At 36.8% G+C, this 21,295-nt stretch overlaps 2 protein-coding genes across 4 annotated transcripts in view; one reads left to right on the top strand and one right to left on the bottom strand.

The window, feature by feature from the left end:
• Positions 1 to 21,295, bottom strand: part of LOC113231379 (mitoguardin) — a 73,491-nt gene that overhangs the window by 29,584 nt on the left and 22,612 nt on the right. The gene's annotated exons all lie outside the window — the stretch shown is intronic.
• LOC113231391 (protein unzipped) overlaps positions 1 to 21,295 on the top strand; it is a 37,276-nt gene that overhangs the window by 12,307 nt on the left and 3,674 nt on the right. Inside the window, exons 2-3 of one of the 2 annotated variants that reach the window (XM_026465695.1) lie at positions 9,148 to 9,210; positions 21,010 to 21,220. In XM_026465695.1, coding sequence (XP_026321480.1) covers positions 21,019 to 21,220 — 202 coding nt within the window. In that variant the 5' untranslated portion in view covers positions 9,148 to 9,210; positions 21,010 to 21,018. The remainder of the gene's footprint in view (positions 1 to 9,147; positions 9,211 to 21,009; positions 21,221 to 21,295) is intronic. The other variant, XM_026465704.1, reaches the window with a different exon arrangement.

Raw genomic sequence — 21,295 nt, forward strand, 5'->3', positions numbered from 1 at the left:
GTGTGTGTGTGTGTGTGTGTGTGTGTGTGTGTGTGTGTGTGTGTGTGCGTGTGCGCGCGCGCGCGTGTGTGTGTGTGTGTGTGTGTGTAAGTGGTTGAAGTGTGTTTATTTGTGTGTGAGGTGACAATTTTTACAAAACTTTTTTTTATGCCTTCGAGCCGGTCTCTGTTAAGGATCAATAGTCTCTGTGCGACCAACTGTGGTAAGAGTACTCGAAATGTCAAAAATCGCAAAAAACTTTTTACCATACATTTTGTAGGGACATATTTAGTAATCAGTTATTCTAAGTTTAAGGTGGCTGGCCTTGCTGCCCCGTCTCAAATTTACACCCTGTATACATACATACATATATAAATACATAATACATACATATATACACATACCTAAACATATATACAACAACCAAATGTGTTAGTAACGTGTGAGGGAATTCGTGTTTGTTTTAATGTAGAATTATCTACTTCTAAAAGACGTTCTGTATCCTCATAATCCAATGATCGTAACCATTTTGAGAGCGTAAATTTCACGTCATACGATTTCAATGGGTGTAGAATTAGTACTTTATTTATTTTAGTATAGAGATAAGAGGACTGTCGGTTAAATTGTTTACTAGCAAAGGTGGTACGTACAGTTTGATACGGTAACACAAGGTTTTTTTCTTCCTTTCCTCAAAATTAGCGGGTTAAAATCAATGGTTTTTTGTGAACTTTACAAATACAATTTAATATATATAATTTTCGAACCGTAAGAACATTACTAATTTTATAAAGATCCGTTGTGGGAAACTTATAATTCTTAAAATGCATTACTTTAAGTAAGGATCTGTGAGCTCTTTCTAGTTTTATGAATTTAGTTTTAGAGGCTTCTCCCCAGATAGTGATACAATATACAAGAACGGATTGTGCTAAGGCGATATAGACTTTAGTTATTAAGTCTTTTGTTGCAACGTATCTAAGATTTTTAAAAATCCAAATGAGTTTTCATAATGGAGGTGAAACAAGATTTATATGGTCATACCAGGTTAAAGATATTACACTAAGTTTACTGAACAAATAAAAAAAAATGTCTCATTTTAAAGGTTGTATGTAGTCAACTATTCGGAACAGTACCGTTGTAGTGTAGTGACATCTTCAAAGGAGACATGTGAACAAGCACTCAGCGTAGCTGATGCTACCGCACGTAAAATACTTCGCAAAAGAGTTCTCCACGCCCGACACATGCAAACATTTTTCTCCCCAGACGAAGAACTTATGCAAGATAAAACTAGGTACTTAGATAGTAATAGCTACATAGAAGCAAATACAAATAAAATGGCAATCTTTTGCTGAAAACTGAGAATATTTTAGAAATAATTCTACAACGCCATCTTCATTATTATAATTGAAGCATTCTTTGATTTCTATTGTGACTTTAAGGAATTTCAGGATTTTAATTCCCGAAGATGGTTATCGATCAAAATGATTAGTGGTAAAATGGAGAGGAATGTCGTGAAACAGGAGCCCAGCAAGTTAAACGACTTAAACTTCGCGAGGCTTAAGTAACTTTCGGAACACCGTCATTTTCGTAACTTGATCTATAAATCACACCGGTTACGAGCAAAATTACTGTTCCATGTAAACAAAACCTGATTTCGGAACCTAATACGAATACTGTATGATATTTATGCACCTAGTTCGAGGTACGATATGGCACAAGTACTAAGATTATACGGCAAAGTATAACATCAACAAGATCGGCTATGTGTCATTTTGCAGTTGATATTAGAATATTAATTTATAGTTTACTAACTTAAAATTTGTATAATTAAGTGTGGGAACAATTTTTCATGCCATATCAATTCCAATTTACTATTAGTCGTTGGGGGGAAGGTAAAATGATTTATTAGTGCATAGGTCGTAAAGGCCCACTTGAGGTTCGAGAAGAATCAAGCACACGCAGCTCGGCAATAAACCCTTCGACTTTATTGTTATGACCCTGCAGTATTAAACCACGTTATTATTAAGGCAAACTCTTAAACGATCATTCAAGCTATTTCGTTACTAAAAACAATTTTGATTTTTCTTTACATATACGATTTAATTGAAATGGATGATGAAGCTACTCAACTTTCCTGGGTTATCATTACACGTTTTTCTATAACAACGAAACTTGTAGTCGCTCTCGGGACTCGATAGCTGCAATCAGTAGGCACGAATAAAAATAATGCTGTGTCATATTTCCCTGATCCTATTAGTTGCGTACACGTTAAAGTATATCCCTGTGACAATTTCAATATGGAATTAATATTATTGAGTTTCTACGTTTCGGAAGATCAAATGACCGATGCACCTGGAGTGTGACTCCCGTTAGTGCATGGTCCACCAATCATCCATCTCCTATTACCTCTTTGTATAGATATAAATTTATATTTATATCAGTACTTGCATCATATTATCTACATTAGCAACATTAAGCACATTATCTGTCGTGTGATCGGTTTATTCGCCAGGAAAATAACGTTCATCAGAAAACAATTTTTACTTGAATAAGTTTTGGATCTTGAATCATTGTAGTAGAGAGAAATCAGTTCTGATTTTCGCGAATCAATGACTAAATATTTAATTATAAAGGGAAATCCTACTAGTACTTCAATACGTGACGCAACAACAGAGTTTAAACTGGTAACACAGTCGAACAGTGTGACGAATACACGTTTTGGTTGAACAAAAACAAATTCTATCGTTACTGGAGCGGTGTTGGTATGCTACTTTTTACACTGGCTTTTTATTTCAAGTAGGTAGGTACGTAGAAATACAAAGCTGCGCGTAATTATAAACGCTATGGGTCCATATGGCTACCGTGTTTAGAGACGGCCATGGAAATTGTAGTACGCCACGACCTTGTCTAGTAGCTTATTCACTCACGAGTTCTCAGAAACAAATGATTCCAGATAAACGATCTAAAAGGATTACTAGGCTCTTTAATATTATCCTCTGTGTTTCAAATCCCGTGTTCTAGGTAAAAATTCAAACAAACCAGTACATCTTAGGGGATCTAGTATTAAAATGCTTAGTCATAGCTTAATTTTAGTAAAATGAAGTATGTCACACAAAGTTCGACTAACCCCTTCCCAAAATAGGTATAACAACATTGAGTGAGCGATGCAAATTAAAATCTCCTTTTTGAGCAGTTATTCGCGTGTATTACACTTCATTTATGTCCTGTCCACTGTAAGGGCTCAGCATTCTGGTAAATTATAAACAGACTCTCCGTACAGGCGACTAACTCTGTTGTTAATAGCTATCACCGCGGCATGCATGCCTCTCAAATCCTTCCATTATCGAGCGTTCATTAAAGCTCATATTGCTTCAAATAAATTTTGAAAGTAACGCAAATACATTGCTCCACATAGAGAGTAATAATTTGAGCATTGTAATTAAGATGTACTCAATCATTAAGTTCAAGCATTTCATGAGGAATGTGTTAAGTGTTAGGACAAAAAATATTATAGCGTTGACGTGTGAATCGCATGTTTACAAGGTATCCATTTGTGAGACGTGACTTTGGAGTATTAGCGGCTACATTTGCGCTTTATTCGCAAGATTTTGCTAACTTGCTATATTGGCATTGCATTGTATGCATGTACATAAGCTGAAGATTCCATGATGCCCGATGCCCAACAAGGATGAGTCAACACCACTGTGCGTTCAACGACCCCAAGTCGTCGTAGCGTTATTATCAGGATTGCAAATTCCCCTACGCTAACCTGTAATTTTCTTTTTTTTGCATTATCGTACAAATTTAGACCTATCATAGTTTCCGACCTCCATGTATGCATTTTATACTTTTCCAATTTTGGATTAATTATTGCAAATGACTCAAAGAACTACCTTCAGTTAGTTGAGGCAATGTCCAAGAGTTCCCGTATGATGACTCATTTGTATCAATTTATATTTAGTTCAAAACTGAATCATTGAACGATTGCAAAATGACGTCATTATTGTCGTGCGGGAGCATGACGTACTATGCAATGGTATTTAAGTACGTCGGGGATGAGTCATTCGTTTGGCTCCGCAGCTGAGATCCCAAAAAGTGCACCTAAAGTTTGCAGCAACAATGTGGTGTGATCCCCACGCCCTAGACTAACAGGATTTCATATGCAAACTAGAAACTCTGCTAATGTCTGTTTGCAAAGCATAAAAGTTTCCCACTGGGGGAGCGAAAAACTTGATCCGACCTGTAATTTGAGGCCAAATAAATTTCTAATGCACAGTCACGAAAAAAGAATTTGCAGTAAGCCAGATTTAAAAGATTTATTTATTTATTAAAATTGTATTCCGTACTATATTCGAACTTGTTTATTACATTCTAACGTAAAATACATATAGAACTCACGAAGTTTACGCTACTTAAAAGAAGTCTTCTTATGTTCTATTAAGGATCTTCGTTACAACATGCTCATTTGTTACTATCAAACAATGTATGTAGTAACACTCTATTTATTACATTACGTGCTTTAAAGAAAAATGCGTTGTAACCAATTACATAGAATTTACTCAACATTTCGTAACAATCGTTATCAACGTTGCTCAAGCACGACGTAGCTCCGGGCATCTCAAATGAAACATATCATATTGCGTAAATAAACTTGGGAACTTGCGACAAGAACCTAATTAGTGGAATATTGCACATTGTTTACTGCCAGAATGTTTGTTCGGCAAAGTTGAGTGGTGGTAGTAAGGCGGCAATTATTACAGAGTTCGGAAGCGCGCCCCGGCCCATATAAACGACACGTTAGCAGACGCCCCGAGTTCCGACCTCTTGCTGCAGAACTGACGACGATGTCGTAAATGGAATATATTACAGCTGTACGAATTTCAACTTTATACAGCAGTACAAAAGACTTTGTTCGGGAACGCTACCCTAAAAAGTGATGCAGAACCCTTCGTTAAATTGTTTAAAATATTCATAGCACCACCCAAGAGATAATTAATATTAACATAACCGGAACTATTTTCAATTCTTTACGCGACAACACTTTCATTATTATACATGCTAATTAAATGGCTAGGATAAGCTACATAAACTATATCAGTTATCGGATTATGAAAATGTCTTTATGCTGGATGAATATTCAATTCTTTAACGGAGATCGAAGATAATGGACCCACTATTATCGCATCATGTAAAATGCATTAAGTTATTATATTTATGAAATCTTTTTGATAACATTTGAAGCACCCTCAGGCAAACCGGAACGTACAGAGGTATATTTCCATTCCTTCCTCAGCAGTTCTGGATCCCTTTTAGTAATAAATATGTAATGGAAGACCCGGTCGATTGCATTAACAGAGAGGGGAGGTTTTATTACCACCACTCCGCAGGTATGACATCAGCAAAAAAACCTCGAAAGTTTGTAGCATAAATTTTAAATATCTTTGAAATGCGAAATATAAAGTATAATGTAGTAATAAAAGTTGAATAGTATTTATAAATATTGATGAGAATTAAATTTATTACGTATATTAAAATGTGATGCTTCCCATTACGCATACGATGACAAAAGTAAAGGCGAACGATCCAAGTAACGAAAACCACGGCAAGCAATATCTTTAAAAGCCATATCGTTTACTATGCCAACATAAGGCTCCGTAGTGCTAGGAACAGCTAAGAGTAGACTCAAGCCCCATAGTTTAAGCGTTAGATGAGATAAACTCCGTACGGAATTTGATTAGTATGTCCAACCAAATTGCTTTCTAATCCTCAATCAGATCTTCACTAGGAGACGGTGAAACGAGAGATGAATATCGGAGGATAATGTCCGGTTAATATCAAACTGAAACTTTTTGATTAAAATTCGTCAATTGGCAAAGTTTAGCAATTCAGTTACAAGGTTAAACAACCGATGACATAAATTGCACAGTCAGTTTCTATTGTTGTCGTTTAATTCTTTCTGCATTTGAACTTGCCCTGATACAAGCTTACTATTGAGTTCTTAACCCGTAGAAACAACGATATTCAACGGCAAGTTTAATATTGTTTATTATCATTAAGTTTCTCAAGAGAGTTCCTCCCCATTGCAAACTTCCTTTACGAGTTCCAAAACAACCAAAATTGCAACACTGGGATGTGTGTGAGAGAATCTCTCGAAAATCGTTATGTTACACCCTTCACCGGAAATAGGAAGGAAATGTGTTCACTAAAAATTAATGAATAGTGACTAATGAATAATTTAATTCGGTTGTTAAATTCTGCAGTGACAGGAGAAGAAACTAATGGGCGACTGGGGCCAAGTCCCTTCGGGTCTGTTTTGCGTCTGTTCGAGGGTACTAGGGTATTGAATAAATAAAATGCAATTAGACAAGGGAGAGTGGTAGTGTTCCGCATCTACGTGACAAGACGTGTTTTATAAAACAAATATACATCAAACCTTTCAACAATACAGCTATAAACAAGGGGGAGCGTGATTATCAATTTAAATGTAATACATTCCACTTTGCATGCAAAATATTAATATTATCCTAACGGTTGTGTCAAGTGAAGGGTTTAATATCTCATTATATGAACGATTACACTCGATGGAGCATCCGCGCCATAATCGGTCAGAGAAAAGGGAAAATCCTATAAGACGCTACCGTCGTTGTCGTGAGTACGGACGGCATGCTAACTCGGAATATTTGGAGGCAGGTTACGAGTGAAACTGACATGCAGGGCGTCGCCATAGCAACCAAGGAAACTACACCGTTTTCCGCACTCCACCCTCCAGAAAATGGCATATTCCCGGCATTTAATACTGATAAGAGAAGTTAAGAGCGTAACTTATTAATGCACGTGTTCCTAACGAATGACCCTTTGATATCAAATCCAACAGGTTTACTAAGATAGTATTCAGCATAATCTTATCTTGACCGGATCACAAATAATGGTTCTAACGTAAAAACTGATAATAATGACAAAATACAAAGACTTTTTGAACTTCGATAAGAGCTTGTCAAAACAAACATCTTTTATGTAATGTAAAGTTTTGGTCAGAATTATTTTTTACATTTTGCCGCTACTTCATATACGGTTTTATGAGGGAATGGAAATGAAAACAGGAGCGAAAATCCTTGTGTTTACATCTATGGTGGGTGCGATATAACAGTAAATTATGTTTTGGAGGCCGATCCTCATCAAATCAGCAGCCCGTAATAATAACTCTATTGCACAAAGGGCCAGAGATTTTGCCAGGCAATTTGGAATTTAGGACGAGTGAGGGGGCGGACTGTATGACACTCCATATGGCCAACGACTAGTGACATGTGTTGGGCGGGAACCCACATAGAGGGATTTGTTAAGAAAATTGGCCGAAGCAAGCGGTCCTTCAAAAAGCGGACATGATAACGCAGGAAAATAAATGACCGCACACTACACAACTTTTTCCTTTTACTTCTCTTATATTCTTCTTAGAATATTGAGACTCCACATTTTGGTACGTTGATTAAAAAAGAAATCCATGAACTGTGGGTAATGTCGTAACACGCCAGGAAAAGCAATATTCCAAGAGGGGATTGAGACGAAAGTTAATCTGTACAAGTTATTGGGGTACAAAGGTCAGAACACTCGCTCCCATCGCACTCCCTTGCCTGTTCAGATATTTGACCCCCGTCAATATGCAATGTTGCCGGTCCATCGCGTTTCCCTATCACCTATCTTTATTGGAAATCCCTGCTCTCTTGCACACTTGTGGTTAACTGAGCAATTTCGTGAAGTCGAACGTAAACCACAAATCGTAGAAAACAGCCCTTTGAGAGACAGGTTTTGAATGAAAGCTGCTAGAGTCAGAAAGTATTTGTACACAAACATTACGATGAGGAGCAAAACACACATTATGAGCTAATGAGTGTCTATTTTTATAAAGTTGTGAGTGAGGCAGCTAGAGGATATGGACGGAACTTCGCTCGAAATTGATCAGACGGCTAGCGCTATAGCGAGTAATGGTCCATTAACTAACGAACCGGCTGATGTCCGGCGCTTCCGTCGGCAAATTCACAAATGAAAGGAACTGGCAGATCGATCAGACGACGAAACATATTTGGCGTCAGGTTGATATGAATGACACTAATCGATTTCTTTTGTATAAATATTGTGTTCTCGTATGAACACTTTCTTGTGTCTGTTAAACACGAGACTTTGTTGGATAAAGATGAAGAAGATATCTCATTTCTAAGTGCTCATTGTAGCGATCTTACAATGGGCCTGTTGCCGTGGCGAAGGTCGGCCCAACGTTGCATAACGACTGCATCATAAGCTTATAACATTCGTACTGCATCCACAGCGACAATATGACGCACATTCTCGCAGATAATTACATAAGTACAGGTTAGCTGGATGCTATTTGCAAGTGTAAGCATGCGATATCGCGATATAGAGCATTTGAATCGTAACTGCTCAGGTAATACATAAAACGTTCATATTAAGTTTAATTGCTTTTGGTTAACCGCCAGCTTCAAGCGAGGGTTAGAACAGAACTCTTTGTGGTTTTATTCTATTCTTGCAAAAAGTATTTATTAGTATATAAGTTTATTATTATGACTGATCCTGTGGTAAGGCATGTATCCTGTTGTGGCCGTAAACGGTTTGATGACTAATCACAGCAGCTGCATGATGTTTCATCTTGAAATTGTACTTACATACAAGCGTTGCACAAAGTGTATTAAGCATTAATTAAAAAGATAAATAAAACACAATAAGCAGCTGCTACTTAATCTTGTATTCTGTTCTATTTCTGTTGCAAGTAGAGATATTATCGGTTTTTGTAATTTAAATTAATTAATTAGTTGTTTCTTGCAGTAAGGCTGTTGATTTTAAGATGCCACCATTCCCACGCAATGAGAATTTTATTTGATATGTACATTAAATTTCAAGTAAATTTTTATTTGATTAATTCATATTTTGTAAATGGTTTTTTATTATGCAAATGCCTTCCTTGACAGTTGCCAAAATATATAATGCACTGGTGTTTAAGCAATTGAACAGATAGTCAATTTGTGACACAACAAATTAAGGACAAGGCTTCATTTAACGCTTGATTGTAAAAAAACATTAATTACGAGCAAAATGATTAAAGAATATTGTTGATAAACTAACTGGTTTACGCTGGCGATGACAGATTTTATTTTATTGCAGATTCAACATCACCGGATAGAGTTTCTCGAAAAACTGGACACCTTATAGCCATAGGAATAAAAGGTAATCTCTAAAAAACTAAACTTAAAGTTTGTTATACTGTAACACAGTAAGTACTTTTTACAGTTAAGGTCGTGAATTTGCATAAAATGAGGTTTGGCTGTCCAAAAACCTCGTTAAGTTGTTATTATTCTGCCTGCCAAACCGTGACCTGTTGGACAAAACTGCCGATACAATGGAATATTTCGGCGATGTCGTCAATTTACTAAAAATAACTGTTTCATAACAGGCACGACCGAGAGTGCTTGCAATCATCCCGTCAGGAGCCAGGATGGACTAAACAATTGCCCTCTCTGTATCACGAGGCCCATTACAAGTTACGCAAGTTACTACGCGGTTAATTCAATCGTTTGTTATTTCAATTGATACACGTACTCGTGTTTGAAAAACGCAAACCGACTTGAAAGAAAATAAATATTAAAGTTACATTGAACCTTGATTGAATTGATGGGAAGCGTGTTTGAGGATTACGGCTCCGTCATTTAATTTGCGAACTATTGATTTAACGGAAGTAGAGAACAGGTACAAATGCAACGAAACTGGGCCAGTGTGTCGGAGTCGCAGTAGCAAGTGTTATTATCTACAATCATACGACCTTGCGACCAGTTGACGCGCGAATTGTGGGGCGACGCAGATTGCCATCCTCCGTCCTGGCATCCGCCTTGCACTTCGCTCTTATATCGCTATTACGTCAGATCGTATTAGGTAGTAGGCCAGGTTTTAAAATAGTCCTATATAAACTAATTAAAGTTGCTAAATGGAAAATGCTTTGGCGAAACAGCGCTCTTATTTCAAATCCTTCGAACCTGAAACTGAGTAATCGTCGCGTTTACATGTACTCCTTCATTATATTTCTATCTCTCATTCATTTACAATTTTAACGGAAAAAATTGCCTATTTACATAGTGCGATTTAAAATCTCTTGTCCTTTATTTTATAATGTAAGTAATGCATTTTCGTGAACATAATAATCTACGTCAATAGTGTAGGTATATGCAAATTGTTGAATGGTCACTGTTGAATTTATGACTCGTTTGAAAACTTTATTACAGAAATTTGTTTTACAACGGATACAATCAGTTTGCGGTCAAGTGGGCGCGTGTTAAATCGGTCGTTCCGAAGTTGGATTACCAGTCTATGAGCAGGAATCAATTTCGAGTTGATTCACGGTTCTGTGTTTGCATGGAGATATTTGAGACAAATCTTGAGTCGTCAAAGATATCGCTTTATTACCAAAGGCTTGTATGCTCTCCTCAATTGTCACAGCAAAACAAAGGAACTGCATTCTTCCATTCCTTTGCCAGTTATTGTATCATATTTTCGAAATAAGCAAGAATGGCTTGTTCTTCAATAAGTACTGTAAACTGATTAAAGTTCTTAGTTTCAAATAACATTGACGGATGAGTAAAATTAAATATTTACTATGCTCTGCATCTCCTTTGCATGTTTTGTTTATACAGTGATTTTCAAAGTAATAAGTCTCTCTCTATAAGTCTATAGTCAATCATGTTCAATTTGATTACACGTTGTCTATGAATTGAATACAAATTAGTTGGCACTAGCACATAGTTTTTCTTTTGCATTAATAATTTTGTCACATGGATTTCATGAGAATTTGTATGAGTAGATCTATATCTACTAGAAACTATCTATATACTATCTATAACTTCGACGGAAAAAGTTGTCATGGTACAACTATTTGTTGAACCCAATAGAACAAGCTTCATTTAATGAAATTGTGCCAGAGTCCTCATATATGTTCGCTAATATCGCATTGCACACTGGGGAAATGGTGAACGAAACCTTCGGTGGCTCATTAATCAGCTTTGCGCTAACTTCTGTCGTCCCTCTTGTACTCTATGAAGCATGAAATTTATAGTCACCGAGATAATTTTACGTCGTGAAAGCAGCTGGAACTCGCAATAAAGTACTTAATTCCACGCAATTAGAAGAATAAATCCCTCGTCCCGCGTTCCGGCGCAATGAATATTGCAAATTACTAATTCTAATATTCGTCCGGTGAGGCCCAGCTTTTGCAACAGGTGCGATGATACCTACTCTTCCCGAGCTTGGTGTTAATTAGCCCCTTACTGCTTGATTCATCGCTCTAACTCTGTCTAAAAACCAACGGTCTCCGTTTATCTTTAGGCGGACAGCGCTCGATGACGTATAGGAGTTAATTCTAAAGCATTAAAGCAAAAATAAGTGCCTTTAATAGTCGCTGAGGTAAAACGGCACAATTTAGAACAGTAATGAAGGTAAAAAGTGTTGGAGTAATAACCGCAATAGTGACAGGTAGCCTAACGGTACAAGGTATTTATTTTTCAGCATAATTCACAGCGGGTTCAAAACGGAAACCAATGCGTGGATTGTTTATCCTGCTACATCTCCCGGCGCAGTCACGCTCCGCGTTTACTCTGCTGATTGTTATCCGACTCGCCCGACTCCATGTCATTTATAAATTAAAAACCGCGGATAGTCAAAGATATAACTACGGCATAGAAAATAGCAACGTATATCAAACCTATTACGTTAATGGAGTGGGGATTTAGGGCACGTACACGATTGCGTGACGAATGTAGGCAAGTGATCCTCAGACAAAACCGACACAGTCTATTCATTAGCGCCATTGGCATCGAAGCGGTCAGTGTTTACGCCGTAAATCGTGTGAAGTAAATAAATTATCCGATAATCACATAAGTATGAGTAACTATCATGTTGAATAATAAGTCATCATCAACCGACTTCAATCAAACTTTTAGACAGGTTTCGCGCTGCATTTTTTATAAAATAAAAATTTCCCTTCCATCGCTAAAGATAAGCAAAATAAATGCAAACGGGCGTATCAGATAACTGTAGACTAGTCAGCCCTGCGACGCTTTCAATTTTCTTAGTCAATAAATATACGAGCGCGATAAGGTGGATAGCCTTTGATTTAGGTAGATGGGGGCTATAAATAATGTTAATCCTTGTAAATTGACAGCCATTGAACAATCATTGGTTAATTGTATTGTCAACCAAGTTTATAGGCGCAAATAAGCGCCGTAAACACGGTGATGAGGCGAACCCGCATCCTATTGTTTTAAAAACTTTAAAGAGATAAACACAAGTACAGCCATTGTATAGAGACTCAATCGCAATAACATGACAACCAAGTTGTTGAATATCTACATACAATATGTAACAAACATCGCAGTGTTTCGAGAAGTAAAATTGTATAATATAACGTGTGCGATGTAATACTCATAATCTTAATGTACGCTTGCAATGAATACTTTGAATTATGGATTCCAGGGAAGTAGGTTTATGCGAACTGATAAGCATCGGTGGGGTCAAAGCCATAATGCACCGTCTGCTTTAAAATGGTCTTCACGCATGAGGTTGTTCCCACGCTATCAGCTGGTTCACGCGCCAGCGCGCGCGCAGCGGCCCGCGACGCCGTCCACGTCACCATCACCCCGAGACCGATAACAGCATAGTATAGATTTCATGAATATGCATTATATTTAAATTGCAAATGCATACCATGTGCCACTAGTCCGAAAATTAAAAAACAAATGACGATATCCAATGAAAATACTATTAGAGCATGATAAATTGATTACAAGTAACAAGCGCTTTGCTATCGAACTGTTAGAACCATAATATAAAGTTACCGTTACGTCCACGTCGTGTAAAGTGAGAGACCAATTTGTCAACATACTATACGAGAACAGCGAACTGCCCAACAATGATAGAGAGATGATTTATCGACAGATAGCAGCTGCACATGAGAGGCGACGGCGTCCGAGAGAGCAATTTACACGGCCGCATAAAAAATGTGTGTTGCTAACAAAAACTTGCTTAATTTAAAAACAACTTAAAAAAAATAGGTACTACTTCTGGGAGTTACAAATTTTCCTTTTCCTTGTCCTAAAAACAACGAAATCCATTCGGTATAACGGTTAAAAAAGAAACCATTTACGGAATGTCCATTACTAGCAGCAGTAATGTTAGCAACGTGTTTACTACAGCACAGTAAATAACTAAAATGTCAAGATTTTAACAAAAAGCACTTGACTAGTGGTATCTTGGCAACGCTTTGTCTATTATTTGGCTGACTGAACGATGAACTTAATGTAGGTATTAGAGAGAAAAGCAAGCGGCCACTCGTGCTCCGTTTCATTAGCCATCGAGATGAGGCAGAGCCAGATAACGAAGCCATTACCGTGATAATTGCCTCCAAATGCAGCCCGCCCATCTCACGCCCGCCTGTCCACTACGTTGTTATAATACTGTTAGATTGAACAATAAATGTTGCAACTAATTGCATATGACAATGGAGAAACTTGTACAGTTACCTGCTTCATCTTCAATTCACCTTATTCCGTCAGATATAGATGAAAAAGTGACGGGACATGACGAACAAGATTTGTTTCGTTAAGTCAGTTCTAACGTTAACTGGAATAGAGCAGGTGGCAAATAGCCGCCAGGTGGATGTTTCGAAGCTAGTAGATGAAGCTCCATCAGTCGCGGATATTACTATAGAATGTGAAAGGGTCAACTGTAATTCTGAGCACGTTCTTCATTCCTTAACGGTCTCAGAGCTACGGCATAGCTTATTCTTTTATTTATTACTATCTTTTACAGCTATTACTTTAATACCAATGGGATTTAACGACTGTGGAATTAAACAAATGGGGTCGTACCGTGAGCCATTTAATTAGAATAGTGTCCGAGGCTCCTTGGAGTCTCGCGATGACGTTAGCGGATTATTTGCATTGTAAGCAGCAACACAACTGGGTTAAAAGCTTATTGCTGTTTAGCTGACTTCATAAGCGTCAACAATGGCATGTAAGGATATAGAGCGGACGTGTTTCTACTGCTTGATTTATATTTGGTTTTACAAACAGCCGCAAGTCTGTAAATTTGCGATTACCAAGAAACTTTAGAACGTGTGGACTAATATAGCACTGTTCAACATACTCAGATTCAGTTACAATACCACATAGAATCATTAAAAGGTTTTGTGTTAAATATCGTGAACAAAAGAGTTTCTTTTACTATTTATTGTATTACTGTACTAAATGTAATAACATAGACGTGCTAAGTTCGCTGTGATGAATTCGAAATACTGAAGGTACTTTATAGACAAATGTCTATCAAATGCTAGCACCGAGCAATGATCCCAGTTCGGTCGATTTTAATCCGGACTACGCAAGCATTATCGATTGCAAGCAGGTAATGCGATTACGGGGCAGGCAATTGGTTAGGGAGTTTCAAATGTTCGAACTCAGACTTCTCACCTCTTTAGTACCGTTTATTTTTTCAGGAGTTTAACATGTTTTGGATTTATCAAAACATGTATAACTCCTGGTTTGAAATCGATATAAAAAATAATATTGAAAAATAATATCGATATAAATAATGTCAATATGCTATTCACCGTACTTAATTAACAGCAAAGTTAATAATAGCGATCTTTTGTATTAAACCGACCGATGATAAATGGTCCAGAAGAACAATGCCAGCGCCAGAATATAGATAACCACAACAAAACTGTCACCAAGTCGCCTTGATAATAACTCCCATAAATCACTTCAAAGAAACTCTGACACTATATCTAATGCACAAGAGCTTTCTTCCTTCAATTCAAATAATGAAACTAATAGATTTTTTTCTCACGTAACGGTATAAACTTTCATCCTGCTCGAAACAAAATGTCATTTTAAATAACTGAGTCACTGTCACAATCGTTTCAAAAGAAACAAATTGATGACGGTATGAGAGCTATCGTGATATAATTCAAGTATGCGGGAGGGAAAAATTAACCGAGAGCGGAAAAGACCCTTTATGTTCCTTTACATTCTGAAAATGACAGTTGTATTAACCAACTTTGTTGATATGAATTTTGTTATTATCGCACCGTAGCCCTTATGAAACTATCGTAGTTTTATTGTAATAATTATTCATATTGACATTGTGATTGTTCTGACAATGAAGTTTGTACATTTATAAATAGTTCTTCACATAAAATATGACCTCAGTGCGGGTGCTGTAGGACAGTGTCGGCGACAGTCATAAAACTTTATAACTAACAACAACACTGTTATTGTTCACAACAATAATGTACAATTTCCATAATACAAGGTTTGCAAGTGATGTCACTTCTGCATCGATTTGTTTTAGCATATTTTATTAAGGAACATAATATAGGACTTGTTAGTCTCGGCAAATAATTTAAAAACTGATTGTTTGTTGTACAACCACCCTACGTCAACCATCTGACCTCTCGCACATAAAATACTTGTACAATGGAATACCATTTAGCAAAACAACACTTGACATAATTTGGATGAATGAGATCTGTTACCTAAAAAATGTATGTATTGTGTAAATTATATTGAATAGTGACAAATAGCAATAAGTCACAAAAGGAAAAGGGCCCTAGTATAAGTGTTGTTTTGGTTAGCTACGGAGGAAGTCGAGACAAGAGATTTCCTCGTTTTGTCTGAGCGTGTTTCCCCTCACATCAAGTGCTAGACAAGTAGACACCGACGGAAAGCATTGTGTCGGAAATGTATGGGGTGTTTAAATCGTCTCATTCAAACATAAAACCGAGCTACTGTGGAACTTAGTTTATACGTTATCACTTCTAATTTTCTTGGGGGAGGTACAATGAGAATTACAGGGGCCGATAACAATAACAAGCTGAGGGTTCATATTCTGATTCTGAAATTGTGTTCACTTTGTATTAACGCCGCTGAATACAATATTGGAATACTAAATGTGCAAACCCATTGACCGACTTTCAGAATAACATAAAAATAGTATGTGATTTTTGTTATCATTACAATACCACAAAGGGAAAAGGAAATGTCAAATGGATGGGCTTACAGCAGTTCCCACATTGGGTAACCTGTGTAATTCATTAATCGATTGTGTTAGGTGTCATGTTCATGGTGACACAATTGACCAGGTTGGTCACGGTACATGATCTTATACAATTGATTCAGATTTAAAAGCACACCTGATGGAATACTTTTTTTTATGAAATGCACATTTTACGAACGTAATAGAATTCCACTTCATTAATGTTCCAAAACACATTTCCATTATTAAATGTAAGTAAAAACTTATTAAGTCGAGGGAATAAAATAATGTACCAAATTTTCCAATGTTATCATCTTGACGAGAACTTTCACCTTTTTATGATAGTCCACGATGACCCAAAAATAGTATCTATGTAGGAAATTTAATATTTCTTAGAATAATAAAGAGATGATTTAGCGGAGATATGTAATTCTTTCTTGCCAAAACAAAAGAGCTCTTTCAAAAGCGTATAAATATATTAAATTAGTTCATTTTTTTAATGAAAACAAAAAGTCCGTTACTTAAATGTCGCGTGTGTGCTTCAATGTTATCCTGTAAATATAGATTAGATATGTGTATTACAAACACCATAGAAATTTCATCAGTAAGTTACTGCTGAAGCCGTTTAGCAAATCTAATGGGCATTTATTCTGCCGTAACCGTAATAGGGGACGACATAAGAAAAACGGTGCAAAAATTCAAGGGCATCACTATACTATGATCGAAGTACAAAATGAATAAGGGGCCCAGATTTATGTCATACCAAATTGGCCGTGTCCATCCTCAATTGAACTTATTGTATTAAATTTTGGTGATTCGTTGCGGTTAACTATGAGTTATTGTTAGTCACCTTTGGTCTCTCTTCCTTACTTATTACAAATCTCAATTGATAAATGAAATAAGTATTCGATTTAATCACCTTAGTCCAAAAAAATTTTTGATTTTACTGGGCCAAAATACAGGCATTAAGTGGTAACTAGGATTCTGCTGAGTATAATGAGATATTGTTTTTTTTGTGTTATCTAATTCAATACATGCTCATGACATTGTGAGCAGGGTTTTCATCCCGGTAATCTCGGTCTCGAAAATTTCAAGAGTCTCCACAATTTTTTGGCATTTTCGGGACTCGAGAATGACGTTTTCAGTCACGGGACTATCGAGACTTAGGGTCGTATTCCAGAACTGTACTCAATGCTCAAGTCAGGATTTGAGCAGACTTGAGTATGATTTCAAGCACTGGAAATACGACCCTAATGGCATTAAAAATCTACCAGTGGACATGGAATGGCAACACTGATAATTCGTAATCCGTAGAATGGAGCTTAATATAATCTGTGGCGATTGAAGAACGATAGTAACAAAATCAAGTCCTCTCCATTTGAAACTATGTATAATAACGCCCGTAGTTTTTTACGTACCCACTATAAAAATGAAAAAATAACTTTTATAATAATTGTTGGTTTTATAATTTGAATTAATAAAGAACTTAATTAAAATATCATGTTTTGAATGCCTAAATACCTAGCCTATCGGTATGGAAACCTACTTTTAGAAAAGTCTCGAAAGCCTAGTTTTTTCCGGGATTCGATATTATTTCCCGGAACGCGGAAATGCAGCGAGATAGAAAGCCTTAATTGTGAGTTAAACTAATCTTGAAATGAAAGTCAACCCGAAGTCTGATATTGACTAATAGGTAAAAGTCACCAGCCCCCAAGTACTTGTCATGTTTTAGTGCAGCAACGAACAAGATAAATGGCTAGTGAATTTTCGCATTGAGAAAAAAGGAACCATTTGTTACGCTTTAACAGTATTACGCACTTACATGAACGTCTGTAGATATCTATGAAATATATAACGCAAAAGTTTACCATTAAGATCAGGTCACACACACGCGGTACAGCGAGAAAAGCGGTCCGGGGGCGTACCCGCGGGAAGCGAATGCATACTGGAGCGTGCCACACGAAAGTCCTAGGCGTAGTTCATGGCGGGACCATGGGACAGCGGCGCGAACAGCGGCGCGAAGGCGGCCGGTGTGACATATAATATTCTAATATTTTAAAGAAAGCATCATACCGCTGTCAGACAGCGTTCAAGAAAAAAATCTGCTTTTATTCGAGTTATTGAAGCAACGCCAAAGAAATTTCGGTCGAATTAATACTAAAACCCCAAATATACATTTAGGAGTTGTAAAAAATACAATGTGCAATCCCGCTAAAGGTTCGCTCCCGGATTGCGATTCGCCGCCCGCGCCGTTGCCTCTCTATAGTGGACGATTGCATAGAACGGGATTACAGCTTTGGGCCCGCACCTGTCCCGGACCCGGTCCGCGCCTCCGACCCGCAACCCGCTTTCAAAGTGCCAGGGAGCAAAAGATCTCGAACGTTAAAAAAAATCTCGGCCCCGAAACGCTCCCGCTACTGCCTCTGTGTGGCCAGAGCATAAAAGATTAAATTGTGTTATTCGTTTACGGTATCAATTACAGAATGAAGAGTTTATGAAATTCAGCCGACTGAAAACGAGGGGGAAATCTAATTACCCCAAATAAAATTGTGACAGACAGAACACCATGAGAAAGTCAACCGTGCAAATTCCAATTGGGGTTTTTTATAACTATTATTTCAACTTTAGTTCAATTTTGAAATGTTAACGAAGAGAATAGCGATGTAAATTTATGTTTTACCTTGAGACGGTTTTGAAGCGTGAGCGTTAATAAGACTTACCTGTAATTAAAGAAAGATTTACATTAGCTAAGTTTCAAAACATTGCAGCAACTGCTTATTGATCTATTAATGTCATTTATGATTATTAACAGACAGTTAATCGGTATTGTAGCAAGATTGTAGCCTTGCTTGTCAAAAGGTAAAGCTGGTTGTATTAATGTAGTTTAGAAACGTATAACTCGGTGCTATGCCTGTTTGAAAATATTAGCATATTTACTATTTAGACTCACAAAGCAACATACGAAATTTACATTACAACATATGAAGTTGCAGTGGTCTGATTTTGAATATTACTTAATAGTAAATATTGAATATCTTAAAAGGCTCAGATTTGTAATAGAATTTTATGAACCATGTGAATTTAGAATTAACAGAAAAGGAGATTAAAACAATAAATACAAAGAAATAATAAAATTAATAATTGTAATTTTTTTATAAAAAAAACCATTTCAAAAGTTTGTGGAATCAGATTTATTTGCCAAATTTTCTTGTTGATATCGGTTAACGAAAAGTGGGGGAAATCCAATAAACCAGACCCATCCCCCAATTTGCCACCGTTAGAAGCGGGAAATTTTCTTCAAGTTTGAATAACTAATAATGAAGTACGGGGGGGTACCTCAGTATTGGTCCCATTAAAATTTTCCACCAAAAAATGAATCAACGAAATCTGTTCACAAATGTCGGAGTAATCCCGTAACATACAAACAAATAAAAGAACCAGTCGAATTGAGAATATCCTCCTTTTTTGAAGTCGGTTAAAAAAGACAGCACTCGAATTCGAAGAAAACATCCAAAACAGTTTAAAGTAAAACATTCACTTGAAAATATAACGGTCAAGTGCGGAAGCCCGTTTGAAATAACGTGTCAGGAATGGGTAACATTTCAGTTCAATAATAAATTACCGTAAGTCCTGAATTGAGGAGCTATCAATGTGCTGTGTGCAGAAATTAGTCAGTTTGGCTGGGTAAAATAAAATGCAAACAAACATTTCCACCTTCCACACGTATCCTATCGATTGACTCAGGCGCCTTCGAGTCGCACCCCGCACCACATTCTCTCGCACCTCGGAATTGAAAGTTTGCACATTTGCCAATTCGTAATAAGTTCTTGACATTGGCATTGGAGCCGAAGGCTACAGTAATATTATTCAAATATTCTCGCTCAAAACAATGAACAACTTATGAATAAATGTATGTATAGGTATACATATATGAATAGGTATTCAGAATGGATCAAATTAAAACAAATTTTAGTGATCAAAGGGTAAGCAAAGTAATGTCACAGTCAAAAACGATTTAACCCTATTTCCTCACAACAGCCTGATACACCCGCACGATCTCTCTTCACTTACTTTGTAAAGAAAATTCAATTTCCGAGCGATCGAGGTATATAGTTTGTTTTGATATGAGCATGCAGCTACATGGCAACATAACAACTGTATGAAGGACATTTTTACCGATTATATGTCTACCTTCTAATTTTGCCTTGAGGCTTATAGATTTTTTATTGTGTAGACAAAGCCCACACAATACTTTCTGTGTTTGTTATATTCGATATATTATTCACTACCGCTTCACTTCCAATATATAACAATGATGACATGTTAAATAGCAATTACACGAAGCAATAAACTAAAGAAAGGACTGATTTTTATATCCTTTGAGTTGTACATCTAGGTAAAATTACGGGCTGGAGTATTTATTGCCGGAGGGTCGTGTGCTACAAAATTTTTAGCGTAACACGCACACCTTTGAGTTTTTTATTTAACTTTCGTACGAAACGAAACTTTGATGTAAATAAATATTCTTTACAAGGGTTTTTTCACATAATTGTTCAAATGTCACGTTTAATTGTTTTTGAACAAAGGTAGCTAATGTAAACCTTAAAACTCTAACAGAATCCCCTTAGTAATTTGTAGGCGTTCGGAAGAAAATCGCTTGGAAAATAGCGATAGAGGCGTGCCCCATTCAACCTTTTTACGTTTAGGCCACCCTCGTGTCTACCTACATAAGGGGACTTCTTTAGAAAACCTGCTATCACCGAAATAACTGTCTTATTTTATTTACACTCGGCTACAAGCGCGTGTTTTATTTTTATAAGGAACCATTACAACTACTGCAAAAATTTAGGTCAAGTGGATCAGTGGAATTTTACTGATTGTGTCTGGTGTAGTAAAAATATAAGCAAATCGAATTTTTAGTAATTTTAATATTGTTTTTATTTGTTTCAGACAGTAATCATGAAGAAAAATATACACTGTACAAGTGGATGGTGGGTAGTGTTACTGACCGCCACGCTGGCAGTATCAGCGATGGCAGACACCGGAGCCAGTCTCTACAATTCAAGTCTTAGCCAAGTTATTACCTCAAGTACCCTCAAGTGGACCAATCTTAAAAAGGAAAACATCAATAACTACGTAACCGGAGCTACTTCTCCGCAAGGTAACTTTCATACGAATATAATAAATAAAGACAACCAAAACCTTGCCAATGTTGCCAGATAAGACTAACAAAGAA

Source organism: Hyposmocoma kahamanoa, unplaced genomic scaffold (genome assembly GCF_003589595.1).
Source record: "Hyposmocoma kahamanoa isolate Upper Pololo Valley unplaced genomic scaffold, ASM358959v1 102, whole genome shotgun sequence".
Taxonomy (NCBI): domain Eukaryota; kingdom Metazoa; phylum Arthropoda; class Insecta; order Lepidoptera; family Cosmopterigidae; genus Hyposmocoma; species Hyposmocoma kahamanoa.